The sequence below is a fragment of the Mesoplodon bidens genome, assembly GCF_964165515.1.
Source record: "Mesoplodon bidens genome assembly, chromosome: X".
NCBI lineage: Eukaryota > Metazoa > Chordata > Mammalia > Artiodactyla > Ziphiidae > Mesoplodon > Mesoplodon bidens.
Window position 1 is genome coordinate 49,488,717 of NC_138163.1, and position 16,372 is coordinate 49,505,088.

Sequence of the window (16,372 nt, forward strand, 5' to 3'; positions counted from 1 at the left end):
TATCTCAAACTAGCTCCCATTTCCTCAACATTCACCCCAATCTTAACATACACATATCCTTAATGTAGCCCTGAAGAAGTGAGTGTCTGGAATTAGATGCTTCACATCACGCCCGGCACATGGTAAGTACTCAATAAGCAGGAGTTTCTACTACTACTACTACTAGACCTAGAAATTGGCAGAGGCAAGGTCGAACTCAGGTCTCCTGACTGAGTCCAGTGCTCTTTGCTTCCACTGCTTCTTTGCAGCACACAGTTCAGTACATAGTGAATACCAAACAATGAAATCTTTGATTCCACACTCCTTGGCTCCTTCTGTGTTCTCTTCTGGGGTCCTGTGGCACAGGCAATGGCACAGGTGATTTTAGTGACCAGAGGACAGGACTGTTTTCCGCCTGAGCAGACATAGATGTGTACAGCATCAGAAGTCTAGCGTTGGAAGCTACCTTTGACATCATCTCCTACAAGCCAATGCATAAGTAATTTCTACAGCACCCATTAAAAGAGATTCACCCAGCCTCTGCCTGTGTATATTTTTCCCTCAAAAGGCTGCTGATCCCAGCACTGTTTGGCTGTGATGGAGAAAATAATCTTTGCCCTGTTGCCTTTTGGCATGTTTGCCCTTGGTTCTCACCCTGCCTGGTGAAAAGACACATTCCCTAGCATGAACATGGGCCCTGCCTGTTCTGACAATATTCTTCCTCTCTTGTTATAGATGAAGGATGTGGCAGCAAAGCAATCATTCAAAGTTCCATCCTTATCATTTTTCACTTTGTTCTTTTTGGCCTTGGTTTTGTACACCAGCTTTGAAACTATCACCCCAGGGCTAATGCCTGGCGTTAATGAGTAACTAAGAACACTCTACTTTTGCAATACAGGGTATGTTATAAAAATGGAAAGATTTTGCTTTCTGAGAGATGCAAGTGGCTTCTTGGGCATGTGCTGTAAGTACTTTTTTTCTCTTTTGGAACCTTGAACATCTCTATCAACAAGTCAGAATCCCAAATAACCATGAGCTCCAAATTCTTAACTCTAGAGGCCAAGGTCTAAGTGTGATCATCTGATAATTGACCTCCTACCAGCCTCTGTGACTTTTTCAGAAAAAGGACTTTGGCGACAATGTGGAGATTGGATAGAAGGGTAGAAGCAGGGGGATTGGAGTGGGAGAGATTGAAGGTTGTGTGACCTGCTAGGAGCTGGTGAAGTAGTTCAGTCCATGAACTGAGGCAATGAGAGTAGAAAGGAAGAGAAAGGAACAGTTTTGAGAGGTATTTAGAAAGTAGTACTCATAAGGTATCATGACTCATTAGATGTGGGGAATGAGATTGAGGAAACCCCTAGGATGACTCCCAGGTTTCTGGCATGGGAGCCTCAATAGACAGTGATGTGGAATGAAGACGAAGGAGCAGCCTTGAGGGTGAAAAATATGATGTGTTTACTTTAGGAAACTGAGATTTCCAAATTGAAACTAAGGTATGTGTGGAACATTCTGGCGGCTACATGCAGTAGGCAGCTGGACAAGTGGCTGGGAACACAGGAGTACACTCTGCAATACAGTATGTAGTTTCGTGCAATGGCAGTTTAGTTCCTGGAAGTGGATGAGATCACTCAGGAAGAGAATGGAGGGCTATCTCTTCCTTCCTATCACTCATGTCCATAGTCACTGGATTCCACACCTGACTCCCTTTCTCTGCTGCCTCGTACTCATCCAGGCTCGGAGAATCTTACATTATATTTTCTGGCTTCTGCTCTAATAATTTAAAAAAACCTGAATGAGTTTAATAGTGATAAGATGTCTTGCAACTTAAATATGACTCTTTAGATGATACCGATGGTGAAAGAGATCTGAAATGCAAAAGCTATACTTTAATCTTCCTGTTGTTTAGAAATATTCCTGTGACTTCCATATGTCGCATGAATGCATTAATTTCAGGTCATGACCTTGTACATGGCTCCATAAACTACCTCCCTTCCATTCCAATTAAACATATCTTGTGAAAATTATTCTCCTTTTGTCTTTTATCCAAAGAAAAGTACAGGTATTCTCTCATCTCATCTCTCATAGATTTTACCTTAAGAAAAACACCAAATTAAAAAAAATTAAAATTCTTATCTATAAAAAATAATGTAAGCAGAGAGAGTGCTACTTTTATCTAAAAAGTCTTCCTTCTCCAAAAGGTTGCCTCTGGTTCAAATAAAAAGTAATTCAATTTCCATAAATTTGATTTATTCCCAGAGTTTTCATATGTCACTATTACATCTGAATGACAGTCCTTGCCATTATTTCTGTGGCCCAAGGAGGCCACCTATTTCCTGCTCCTATTAGATGTGCCATCAGTTTTTCAGGTGAGAAAGGCCTCCCCACAAGCCCTAGTGAGCACACCAGTAATTATTTTCTACAGTTTTACTAATCACAATGGGTGAATATTATGTGTTTCTGGTTCAGAGTTTTCATCCACCTAAGATCCCCAATGGTTTTCTCACCTCATCTCTTATAGATTACCCTTCTTCCAAAATGCCACTGTTCTTCTATCTGGTTCTCTTGGTACTTGGGCTTCATTGTGCACCACCTAACAGCTGTGAAGGCAAAATAACCTCCTGCCTTTCCCGCCAACAAAATGCCACTCTCTATAAGATGTCATCTATCAATGCTGACTTTGCATTCAACCTGTACCGGAGGTTCACCATGGAGACTCCAGATCAGAATATCTTCTTTTCCCCTGTGAGCATCTCTGCAGCTTTGGCCATGCTCTCCAATGGGGCCTGCTCCAGCACCCAAACTCAAATCCTGGAAAGCTTGGGGTTCAACCTTACAGACACCCCAATGGCAGAGATCCAGCAGGGCTTCCAGTACCTGATCTGTTCACTGAATTTTCCAAAGAAGGAGCTGGAATTACAGATGGGAAATGCCCTTTTCATTGGGAAGCAGCTGAAACCACTGGCAAAGTTCTTGGATGATGTCAACAACCTTTATGAGACTGAAGTCTTTTCTACAAACTTCTCCAATGTTTCTGCAGCCCAGCAGGAGATCAATAGTCACGTGGAGAGGAAAACCAAGGGGAAAATTGTGGGCCTCATCCAAGACCTCAAACCAAATACCATTATGGTTCTGGTGAACTATATTTGCTTTAAAGGTAAGGTTCTAAGATGTCCATTTCTAGTTCAGTGTTCCAATAATTTCATGGGGCACTTGGGGAAGCTCGTGGTGTCTTCTCACTGGCATCAGTAGGTGTCCCTCATACTACAGTGACCTGCTTCATTGGACATAGCTGTGTGTAGTTTTGGATCTTCCAGGAGGGACACACAGCTCGTGGATGAGCCCAGGAAATTTCTAGGGAGAGGGAACTTTCAGAGAGGTTAGTTACAATGGTATGAACACCTTGCTCACATCTAGCTACAGAATCATGGTTTCCAAAAGATTTGATGAGGTGAGACAAGCTTGCACTTGGCAGGTAAACAGAATTAGTTTTAAACCTTAAAGTGACCCTCACTTGCTGTTCATTCTTGGGCATGTTACATAAAGACCTCTATCATGTACTATGTACCCACTATATACTAAGCACCATGCTACATGTGTGGTTTACACACATTGTCTCATCTAATCTTCACAAGTGCCCAGGTTCACACAGTTAATAAGTTTCAGAGCTGGTATTCCCACCCAGGTTTGTCTGATTCTAAAGCTGGTGCTTGTAACAACAAGAATCATGTGACTCTTTCCTGAAGGTGCTGTGCCCAAATGATTTCTGCTGGTTCTACAGCACATGTCAGCCATGTTTGGTGGAGGAGTGAACGATTCTTGGCCACAAATCACACACTTGTAGACGGATAAAACGGCAGAACAGATCTGTTGTCTCATTTCACCCTGTGTGTTGGATGTGCTTATGCCTTTTTACGGAAGAGGAAACTGTGGCTCTGATGGGTTTAGTGTAAGTATAGTGGTTCTGAACACAGATGGAACATCTGTTGAACATGGAGTCTAACAACCCTGGGTGTGACTCCTGGCTCTGCCACCAGCTACCTGGGAGAACATGTAAAGTCACATTCTCTCCCTGATCCTCAGTTACTCATTTGTAAAACTGGTTGACAGAAGGTACCTACCTCTGTGGTGGTATTAATTACTAGATTAGATGACTGATAGAGAAGTTCATATTGGCACAAATACTGGTTTTAAACAAACAACTCTCTTCTCTTTGTATTTTAAGCCCAGTGGGCAAATCCTTTTGATCCATCCAAGACAGAAGAGGGTTCCAGTTTCTTAGTGGACAAGACCACAACAGTGCAAGTGCCCATGATGCACCAGATTGAACAATACTATCACCTGGTGGATACAGAGCTGAACTGCACAGTGCTGCAAATGGACTACAGCAAGAATGCTCTGGCACTCTTTGTCCTTCCCAAGGAGGGCCAGACTGAGTGGGTGGAAGGGGCCATGTCATCTAAAACACTGAAGAAGTGGAACCGCTTACTGCGGAAGGGGTAAACATCTTAGATGATGTGAGAAGCGGAGGGTGGGCATAATGGCATGGAGACCGAATTCAGCAGAAACCCAGAGGCAGGAGAATCACTCTGAACCACTTAAGAGCTGTGTGTTGATCACTACAGTATAGTGAGGACATACTCTTTGCTAGTCCCTTTGCTGGGCACTTTACATACTTTATTTCACCTAAGCACATCAACAAAGCTGCAAAGGGGATAGTATTACAGGCATTTTTCAAATGAATAAATCAGGACTAGAAAAATAAAATGAACTATCCAGTCAGCCAGCTAGTAAATTGGTGCCTTCCCAGAGTCCAAGTGGAGCTTGGGGGATGGGTAGGATATTGATAGATATTTCATACTGAGCTGGAAGTGCTCGATGGAAAACCATGAAATTCCCCCTGGTACTACCTATTGACATTCATGCCACTGGCTTCCCAAACTTCATGGACACCCCCAGAGATTATAAGTGGGTCACATCTTCCAACTTCCATTGTTGCAGTCCCAAATGGGCTGAACCAGAGAGCATTCCTTCCAGGATAACTTCTGAGGTTTTGGTGCCACGTGTTGACCTGCATAGTAGTGGTTGTCAATACCTAGGGGAGGAGCAGCACCCAATACAATAACATGGAGACAGAGAGGGAGGGAATCATGAGCTTGGTGTGCTGATAGCCATATGTCCCCTTCCCCTTTCTCCACAGGTGGATTGACTTGTTTGTTCCAAAGTTTTCCATTTCTGCCACATATGACCTTGGAGCCATCCTTTCGAAGATGGGCATCCAGGATGCCTTTGTTGACACTGCTGATTTTTCTGGACTCACAAAGGACAATGGTCTTAAACTTTCCAACGTAAGTTGGTAGATTAGAGTCCTTTAATATCCTTTAGATGTAAGAGCCATTGAGAGTCAGTTAATTCAACTCTCTCAGTTTATCAGTGATGATTCTGAAGCCTGTAGAGGCAGAATGACTTCTCCTGAGCCAGGTTTACTCCAGGGCCATTCTCATTACCCCCAAACAAGTCATTGTAACAGTTACTTCAATCCTTGACCTTCACGTCCTAAATGATTCTGATAGAAGAACTTAATCATCAGAATTGACTCTGATGTGATACAGTTCTTGAGGAGGTGGCAGGGGCAGGGGAAAGCTTAATAAGTGACTTCTAGAGGCAGAAAGCCATGGAAAGAGTGGTGGTTCCTTGACAGCTAGCTCTAAAATCACGAGAGTCATTAACTAAACTTAGACAAGTGTCCTTCATATTCAAGCACCATCAACACAATACAGTAAAGGGGTGGCCCCATCCTTCCTTCTTCTTCCCTGCTTCTAAACTGTTCCAAAGATGTTTCCTGTTTCTTCAGGGGATCAGCAGTGTTTATTCTCCCCCCCCCTCCACAGGCTGCCCACAAGGCTGTGCTGCACATTGGTGAAAAGGGAACTGAAGCTGTCCCTGAAGTCAGATTTCTGAATCAGCCTGAAATAACTCTTCTTCATCCTATCATCCAGTTTGATAGATCCTTCCTGTTGTTGATATTGGAGAAAAACACCAGGAGTATTCTCTTTCTAGGGAAAATTGTGGACCCAACAGAAGTGTAGTTGGGAAAGAAGTTGTTGGCTAATTGCATGTGCTTATTGCAATGAGAAATAAATAAATAGTATAGCCTGATGTGATTGATGTGGGCTTGGATGTGCTTTCCTTTGTACAGGGGTGGAGGCTGGACCCTAGCCGAACTGCATTGGGTGTGAAAGAGGCCACTCTTATGTTCAGGTAGTCAATGAGTGACTCATTACCCAAAGCATAAGAAGGCCCCATGTCAATGCATTCCTCTTTGTCAGAACCCCAGTTAGTTAGCTCCCAGTTAGTTAGCTCCAAGGAATTTTACTGGGCTGACAAATGCTCTGTCTTCTGCCCTCTTGGAGAATAGTTGAAATGCAGGTCAGGTCCTCCTAACCCATTATTTTCATAATAAGTACAATGAATATTAAGTAACATAAATGCAGTAGATTATGTATGAACTTCTCAACCTCCTTCCTCCCACCCCATCAAAATTGTTCTCTGTGTTCTTGCCAGAACTGCTATTGGTGGGTTGTAAAAAGGTGTTTTCACTACAGGGCTGAGTCACAGACTGGGAGCTACTGCTAGGGATGTCACTTTTGTGATCTAACAAGCATGGGACAAAAAAGCAAGAGAGAGAGAGATGAACTTCACTGTACAAGCCCACCTTGCCCCTAAAAAAATTCCTTATTGATAAGCTATAAGCTGGCAGTGGAGAAGGAAAGTGATTTATTCATATTATATCTCATGGCCTTTCCTTTTCTGTATTCTAATCAGACTCCTTTCCAAATGTTGTACCCCAGTCCCACTTGCTCAAGTATAAATCTCCTGGTTAGTTTCACTGAAGTTTGATACCTCCCTATCCTCAGATCCTTCAGCAATTTTCCCTTATCTGTTCATGCCCTTCTACCCCCATCCACCAAACTAGACTTCATCTCAGAAAATACGTATTCAAATCTCCAATATTAGAATTCAGTACACATAAATAGTGCAATGACTGTTAATGATGTACTGTCTGAAACTCTAGCCCTAAGTCGAAACTCTTCAGTGACAGGGAAATAATAGCAAATGCATAAGTGCTTTTGCAGATATTGTGCTTCCAGATTGAACTAAATATATATGTTTAGAAAAGTATGTAGCCCACAAACATTCTAGTGTTTCATTAGACAATTTGCATGGAGGTTTGCTTACTCCTGGTATAGTTTGCATTTTGGTTTTATGGATAATAAACTGGAAGCCCAGGGAGGGAAAGTGATTTATAGCACAGAAAAGTCATCACTAACATGCAGTTTGGTTTCACTGAAGTTACAATACAATCCTGGCTCTGCTACTTATACTGTTTTGTGATCTTGGACAAGGTACTTAAACCTTGCACCTTGTTTTCCTCATCTGTAAAATGGGAACACTAATAATATTCATTTCAGCAGGATTTTGTGAGCATTCCTTGCTACAGAATATGTAATGTTCTCATCACAGAGTCAGATACCTGATAAAAAGCCTTGTAAATATTAATTGTTTTTCCTGTTGGTCAACATCAGCCAGGAGCCTAGTGTCAAAGCCAAGGTTGTAGTGTGGGTCTCCTGGTTTGCAGATTTATGTTCTCTGGCACAGACCCTACATCCAGAGTCCAGAGTTAATGTTACACAGGCACCTTCCTAAACCTCCCCAAATGAATTGGATCAGAGGTTGTTCTCGGAGGAATATCAGTTTCTCCAGGAGGACGTCAGGAATTACCAAGACACTGTCTTTCAAGCAGAGACTAAATCTCACTCAATCATTCATTCCTGTAGCCAGATCATGAAGAAGTACCACTATTCACCATATAAATCTCAGCTTATTCTAGCAAACTAGGACTAGAAGATAACTTCCTTAATTTCATAAATGTTAACCATAAAATACCTATACCAATATATCAGTAGTAAAAGTTCACAGCAGAATTTTTACTAAATTGGGAAAAAGACAAGTATTTTCTCTATCATTGTTTCTATTAAACATTATACTGGAGGTCCTAGTGAATACAGCAAGATAAGAAAAATAAATACACATTATAAAAAATGTAATGGAAAGTAGGAAACAAATCTCTCTACATAGAAAAATCTATGGGTAAACTCTTAGAACAAAAGGGAGAAAACTTGTTGGGGGACAGGGTACAAAAGTGTAGTGGCATACATTGCACGAAGTTCATCAGCTCTGTTTTCCTTTCTCCATTATAATAGAATCATAGCCACAAGGCTTCCCTGATATACTGCATTTCCTAGCCTCCCTTACAACTAAATGTGACCATGAGACTAAGTTCTCATTAATGGAATATGAGTGTAGGTGTAGTGTGACATTTACTGGTCAGGGCATTACAATAGTTGGGTACCGCCTTCACTCTTTTTCCATCTCCTTTGAACTGGATTGTGGACTTACTTATGATCTAGTTTGACCACCAAGCAGATGAAGGGCTTTTTGGCAGTCTGGTGTAATGTATGTGCCTCTTTTCAGAATATTTTAAATGCCAAAAAAATTTAGGATTACAAAGGCCATCAGTAACATTGAAATATAATTATAAAAATAATGCAATTGAAATGACTGATATAGTAATATGTATGCTTCCACCACAACATATTAATTAATAAGATCTTATAACTGGTATAATAAATACATTCTTTCCAAAGTAATAGGAAGTATGAGTGCTTTGAAATTATGTGAACTTTGTTTGTGACAAAATCACAGGTACACTTGCCACTTCTGTGGTTTGTGGCCCACAGTTATAAATGAACAAAATGCTAAATTTTGGTTGGAGGCTGGCAAAATTAAAGATGAAATTTTTTCATAAACAAATTTATAGATTCTCAGAATTTTGGCCTTAGATATCCTTGAAATTTCTTTGGACTCCAGGTTAAAAATTCTGCCTTTGCAGAAAAACAGGATGGAAAAGACCTGATATCTAAATACCCACATGGAAGAGAGGTGGCCACTGACCTAAAATTCTTATCCCAGATGATTAGGTGACCAGAAATGATTTTCTGTCTTCTTTAAGAATTACACTTATTGCTGAGTCTATTTACTGATCAGGCTGCCATAACAATACTACAAACTGATTAGCTTAAAAAGAAATTTATTTTGTCACTGTTCTGGAGGCTAGAAGTCTGTGATCAAGGTGATGGCAAATTCCATTTCTGTTGAAATCTTTCTTCCTAGCTGAAGCCTTTGTGCTATGTCTTCTCATGGATTTTCCTCCCATGCATACATGTGTGTGGAAAGAGCAAGTGAGCTCTCAGGTATCTCTTCTTATAAGGATACTAATCTTATCAGATCACTGCCCCACTTTGGTCACGTCATTTAACCTTAATTACTTCCTTAGTCCGTATATAGCCACACTGGGGGAGGGGTAGGGTTTCAATGTATGAATGAGGGGAGCAAATACATTCAGTCTGTAACACTAACCTTATTCCAAGTCATACAGAAATTGGTAGCACTAGTGGGGATGTTGCCAGTTATATTCTCCAGGAAGCAGACAGAGTTCATCTTACAGGATGTTTACAGGGAGTTTCTTTGCGACTGATGCAATGAAATGGATAAGCCTTCACACACTTACCTCAATCAGTCATTGTATATGGGCCAGACATCTCTCTACAGCTGAGGTTATCCTATAAAGGTCTAAAGCTGAAGACTTTCTACTGACAGGACACCTAGAATCTGGAAAAAACAAGTCCTTTCCCTGAAGAGGAATATGTATGGTACATCTCCATGTCCAACACAATCTATTTCTTATGCTGCTTAAATCTACTTCTTCATATAAGTCCAAGAAGCAGATCCTCCAGAGTCCTCCACTATCTGTTCTAGATTTCTATTCTTCTCAGCTGGCCTCTTTACCTCACTTCATGACATGACTGAGACCCTCATCCCTGACAAGTCTTGAACACTTCTCTGGCCAAGGTTGCTACATATGTCTATTTCCCATCAAAACTGGTCAAAAGAGTATCAAAAGGCACCATTTGGATTGCTTTGGTGCCAAGCATATTCAGCTTGCTCCCACTGTGTAACAACATTTCTTCCTCCTCCTGATAGAGAGGGTCAATTGCCTTTGCCTTAGATGGTGTAATAGTCTGAATCCATTTTTTAATGCTTGACTGCTAACATCTTTTAAGCCTCACCCCTCCGTATTCCCCTTGTGTACCACATCTAGGCAAGCTTATAAGTAACTAAGATGTTCCCTCCTTTGGTGCCGATGGGAGGTTCAAATCACACAAGCATGCACAAAAGAATCTCCATACCCTACTCACCATAGAATCCCAAGCCAGTTTCATTTCCCTGATCTCTGAAGTCATTTTTGGACCAGCATAAAAAGCCAGCTCTTTTGAAAAATCCTTACTATGTAAGTAATAAGACTTTAACACGTGTGTGTGTTTATGTGTGTGTGTGTGTGTGTGTGTGTGGAGAGATCTCTCTCCTCTTCTTCTTCTTGTAAGGCCCCCAGTGTTATCAGATTAGGACCCCACCCTTAAGCTTCATTTTTAGCTTAATTACAGTCTAAAAGCTCTATCTCCATATACCGTCACATTGTGGATTAGGGTTTCAGCACATAAAATTTGGAGGGACACATTCAGTCCATAGGAGTGGTCCTGCAGCATTTAAAATGCCAACAGTATACTTCTGGACTCTAAATAGGAAGACCTCGGGCTGAAAACGTCTTCAAGAGAAAAGGCTCATTACCATTTACAATAGCCAGGACATGGAAGCAACCTAAATGTCCATCAACAGAGGAATGGATAAAGAATATGTGGTACATATATACAATGGAATAGTACTCAGCCATAAAAAAGAATGAAATAATGCCATTTGCAGCAACATGCTTGGACCTAGAGATCGTCATACTGAGTGAAGTAAGTCAGACAAAGACAAATATCATATGATATCACTTATAAGTGGAATCTAAAAAAATGGTATAAATGAACTTATTTACAAAACAGAAATAGGGTCACAGATGTAGAAAACAAACTTATGATTACTAGGGGGAGGGGGGAAGGATAAATTGGGAGATTGGGATTGACATATACACATTACTATATATAAAATAGATAACTAGTAAGGACCTACTGTATAGCACAGGGAACTCTTCTCAACAGTCTGTAATGACATATATGGGAAAATAATCTAAAAAAGAGTGGATATATGTATATGTGTAACTGATTTACTTTGCTGTACACCTGAAACTAACACAGCATTTTAAATCAGCTATACTCCAATAAAATTTTTTTAAAGTCTCATTAAGTCTCTTCAGTTAGAGAGAAAATGGTAGAATAGAAAACCTTAAAAGCCCATTCTTCCACAAAAATAGTGAACTGGCAAAACCTGTCAGAATCAATTTTACCAAACTCTGGAAACTTATTAATATATACACACCTAACATAAGAGCACCAAATATATAAGACAGTTATTAGCAGACCTAAAGGGAGATATTGACAGCAACACAATAATAGTAACAGACTTTAACATGCCACTTACATCAATGGATAGATCATCCAGACAGAAAGTCAACAAAAAAACTTCAGCCTTAAATGAAATACTAGAGCAGATGGACTAATAGATTTATACAGAAAATTCCAAAATGCTCAGGCCCAGATGGCTTCACTGTCAAATTCTACCAAATTTTTATAAAAGAATCAAAATGAATTATTTTCAAACTCTTGCAAAAACTTAGAAGAAGAAAGAACAGTTCCTAACTTATTCTATTAGGCCAGTATTACCTTGATACCAAGGCCAGACAAAGACTTCACACACACATACACACACACACAAAACAACAAATACCAATATCATTTATAGATATAGATGCAAATGTCCTCAACAAAATACTAGTAGGCTGAACCTGGCAACATATAAAAAGTATTATACACCATGCCCATGGGAGATTTATCCCAGGAAAGCAATGGTGGTTCAACATACAAAACTCAATCAATATAATACAGTATATTAACAGAATGAATAAAAAAGCACAATATCATTTCAAATAATTGAAGAGAAAGTGTTTGAAAAATTAAACACACTTTCATGATATAAACAATCAACCAGGTAGGAATAAAAGGGAACTTCCTCAACATAATAAAGGACATTTGTTAAGAACCCAAAGCCAATACCATACTCAATAGTGAGAAACTGGCAGCATTTCTCCCCAAATCAGGAAAAAGAAAAGGATGCCCAATATCACCACTTATATTCAATATTTTACTGGCATTTATATCCAAAGCAATTAGGCAAGAAAAATAAATAAATATCCTACAGATTGGAAAGGAGGAAAAATTATTTCTATTTGTAGATGAAAACCCTTAAGAATCCATAGGATACTACTGAAACTAATAAAGAAGTTCAGCCATATTGTAGGATATAAAGCAACATACAAAAATCAGGTCTATATCTATATACTAGCAATAAATAATCTTAAAGGAAATTAAGAAAACAATTCATTTACAATAGCATCATAAAGATTTAAATATATAGTAATAAATTTAACTAAAGAAATGCAAGACTTGCACATTGAAACTATACAATATTGTTGAAAGAAATTAAAGAATACATAAATTAATGGAAAGTCATCTGGGGTTCATGGATTAGAAGACTTAATATTGTTAAACTGGCATTACTCACCCAATATGGATCCACAGATTCAGTGTAATCCTAGTCAAAATTCCAACCACCTTTTCTTGCAGAAATGGAAAAGCCGATCCTAAAATTCATAAGGAAGTACAAGGGATCCTGAGTAGCCAAAAAATCTTGAAAAAGAACAAAGATGTAGAAATTACACTTCCTGATTTATAAACCTACGCCACCCTATAGTAATCAAAGCAGTGTGGTACTGGTATTGATAAACATGTGGATCAATGGAATAGAATTTAATTCTAGAAATAAACCCATACATCTATGGTGAGTTGATTTTGGGCAAGGGTCCCAAGACCATTCAATGAGAAATTATAGTCTGTTTGACACATGATGTTGTGACAACTGGATATCAACATGAAAAAGAATGAAGTTGGACCATTATATCACACCATATACAAAAATTAACTTCAAATAGAAAAGGTTCTAATTAACGCAAGTAGATAAAGGTCTTTGAAAGGCTTATTAAGACTTCATTTAAACTGATATACTCAGTCTTTCAGCAAATATCAGATTATAGCTGTTTCCTTCTCACCCAACCCAACAGATTTAGATGGCCTCAATTAAGAAAAGAGGTTGGCAGAGAGTGAGGAAGCAAAGAAATAAGGTAGACTTAATTGTGTCTAGGAAAAAAGTTGGATATAATTGCTGTCATATGGGACTGAATGAATGCAAATAGACTGAAAGCTTACTGAGTTTTGAGGAAATTGCATTGACAGAGAAACCGCAAACTTGTTGTAGAAGAGTTTATGACTGTATAGCTTGGTCCCCAAACCTGTACCATCAGGAAGAGGGGTGTGGAAAATTGTGTATCCACCAAGGAAGGAAATATCCCCCAAACCCACTTGAGATATTACTATGGATAGCAATGGACAAGGGAGTTTCTCACAGAGAGAAGATTCACTATCTAATCAGGGAACCTCCCTCACTACCAGAGCAGAGTGTCTTCAGATCTGATCAGTAAGATTCCATCATTGCTATGAACAAGTTATCACAGTATATCTTTCATTCCTCCATTTTTATAATGGAAGTTTTTATTCAGCTTACTCTGTCCCTATTCCACCATTGTCTACTGGGGACGTGGGAGAGACTTATAATTTAACTTTTAGTTCAAAAGGATCTACATGTGGACCTGATGGAGAGGACTGCACATCACCCAGAGATCCTGGATTTTGAACTGAATGTAGTAACTGGTTAGAACATTGGCTTATCTTCTTTGGAGAGGAAGTCAGTATAGTCTAGATATGAGAAGGAAGATGCATACAGATATATATAACTAAGGAAACACTGTAGATGAAGGAATAAAGGCTCAGGGGCTTAAGGAATTTTCCCAAATTTAAATGGCTTTTTTAGTGTTGAGACAGGATTCTTACTGCCATCTCACTCTGGAGCCTTTGCTCTTGGCTAGGACATTACTTGTCTTCTGGAAAAATAGTAGAAATAAGGGCATTGCCAGCAGTACTGGTATTGGTACAGTTACTTCCTGCTACAGCAGGAGGCCACCCACAGGTAAATAGAAAGCAATAAGCAAAAGCAGTCAGAAAGCTTCATCATTTTTCAACATTTCCAAGAAGTTAGTTGGAAAGTTGGAACTTGGAATTAAAGGCCCAGAAGCAGGGGGGGACCCACAAACCTTCTTGGTGCATTCATTCATTCATTTGACAGACATAAATGGAGGGCCTATCATGTGCCAGGATCTGTTCCAACAAAGCAAAACAAAAGTATTCATGGAGATTACAATCCAAGTGTGGAAAGACTGACAGTAAACTAAATAAGTAAAATATACTAGGTCTTACATAGTTATGAGTATCATGGAGAACAATAAAGCAAGGAAGAAGGAAAGCACAACAGTTCAGATATAATGGTCCCTTTCTGCAGGTTGGAGAAACAAGGGTTACTCTTTCTGTTTGATATACCACACTTCCCAGAACCTGAGATGAAACACCCTCACAAGGTCTAAGTTGATTTTTGCTCCCCCCATCACCTATTTGTTTTATTTCCTTGCAAATTATTAACTTTGCAAGGTACGATTTTGCAAGGGTTTGTCTCAGTCTGCACCTCCCATCCCCTATCCTGTTGTGGCAATTGTCTTTATCTACTTTCCATCTCTCTACTGTCCATCCAACAGGCCTGTTCTTTGCTGATTGTGGGTCTGTGACTCCTGATGTTGTTCCACTTATTTCCTGCCTCTTATCTCAGTCTTTTCTTATTCATTCAAGGAGCCAGACTAGCATCACAAGTGTGAGTTTTGGAATCAGAGGAACCTGAATTTAAACCTTGGTTCTATCACTTACTGGGTATGGGAACTTTGGCAAATCACTTAATGCCTGAATAGCATGAAATGAATATAATGCTAGGAAAACAATTTAAACTTGTTATTTAGATTGACAAGTTGGCACCAGAATGTAAATTAATGTGACTCTTCTCTGGCAGTGCATCCGAAGGCTCAGATCAGACAAGAATTAAAGTTTGAGTATACCACTGAACAATGAAGCCCAACTGCTAAGGTGCTGGTAAAAAGAAAAGGGTATATTAAATGGAGAGTGGAGGAAGGAAGTCATAAATGCTAAATATGATCTCAATACCAGCTAAAGAAATATGGGCTTTGCAAATAGGTCTGTACAAATAGGTTCTTCCTTCCTGGTCATGGATTTATACCTATATATTTTAATTAATATAGTCCCTTTCTTCCAAAACTGTACATAAGCTGTGTTTATGATGGCGAAATTTAGTCCACAAGTTGAGGAATATTGAAGCATAATCACAATAAATCTAGAGGAAGTATGAGCATTACCCATAGATCCTGGAATTGGAGCTCAGTGAAGTGACTGAAGAAATGTTGGAAAGTGACAGAATTTATTTTGGATTATATATAAAATAATTGTATCTTTTTAGGTAAGAACACTTTTGGAAGAAAGTATTTGAGACGAAGGAGATGTAGCCCTAAGCATGGATTCTAATAGACATGTATTGCTTTTTAGCAACCCAGCATCAACTTTCCCAGTCCTTATTGTACTCCAGTTTCCTTTTAAAGATGTACCCTTGCCTTTTACATTAAATCTACTTAAATCAATGGCACTTCTCTCCTCTAACGAAGGGGCAGGTATATCTTGACCTAAGTTAGAATAATCTAATGCTCTGTGGCTAGATTTTGGATCTTAATAACAGGGACACAAGAATGAAAATGTCTGAGGTCTAAGCAAACCATGTGTCAGTATCTTCATCAGACCAATCATGCTACATCACCACTTTTGGTTATTCCTAGCCCAGTTGTCCAGTTTCCTGTTGGTTCTCTGAGCTCTTAATATCATTATAGCAAATTCACTTTTTAAGTTTGCCTGAGTTATTTTCTATTTTTTCTAACTTTAAAAAAGTTAAAGAATTTCAATATGATAAACCAATGATTTACATGGGTACTAGCATTAGAGCATGGGTTTAAATTCTGGTCTCACAACTTATTTAAACTCTCTGGGCCTCAGTTTCTTTAGTATTTGTAGAAAGGAGATGATAAAAATGGCACCTACATCATAGAATTATTGTGTGATGTGTCCAATAAATGTTAGCTTTTACTATCATGTAACTGACTAAATTTTCTTAAATTAAGTATTCCTACCCTTTTGTCTTTCATTGCCATGTTATAAGGAGCTCCCAGACATGGGATTTTATTGTGCTGATAGGAATAATGGATAGAGCTGCAGAACTGAAG

At 39.2% G+C, this 16,372-nt stretch overlaps 1 protein-coding gene across 1 annotated transcript; it reads left to right on the forward strand.

Annotated features, from left to right (window-relative positions):
* Window positions 1–892: 892 nt before the first annotated feature.
* SERPINA7 (serpin family A member 7) lies at window positions 893–6,130 on the forward strand. Its single transcript, XM_081222659.1, has 5 exons — window positions 893–943; window positions 2,498–3,133; window positions 4,202–4,475; window positions 5,177–5,324; window positions 5,868–6,130. Exons 1-5 carry the CDS (start codon window positions 937–939, stop codon window positions 6,063–6,065), a joined length of 1,263 nt encoding a protein of 420 aa, XP_081078785.1. The 5' UTR covers window positions 893–936; the 3' UTR covers window positions 6,066–6,130.
* Window positions 6,131–16,372: the final 10,242 nt, after the last annotated feature.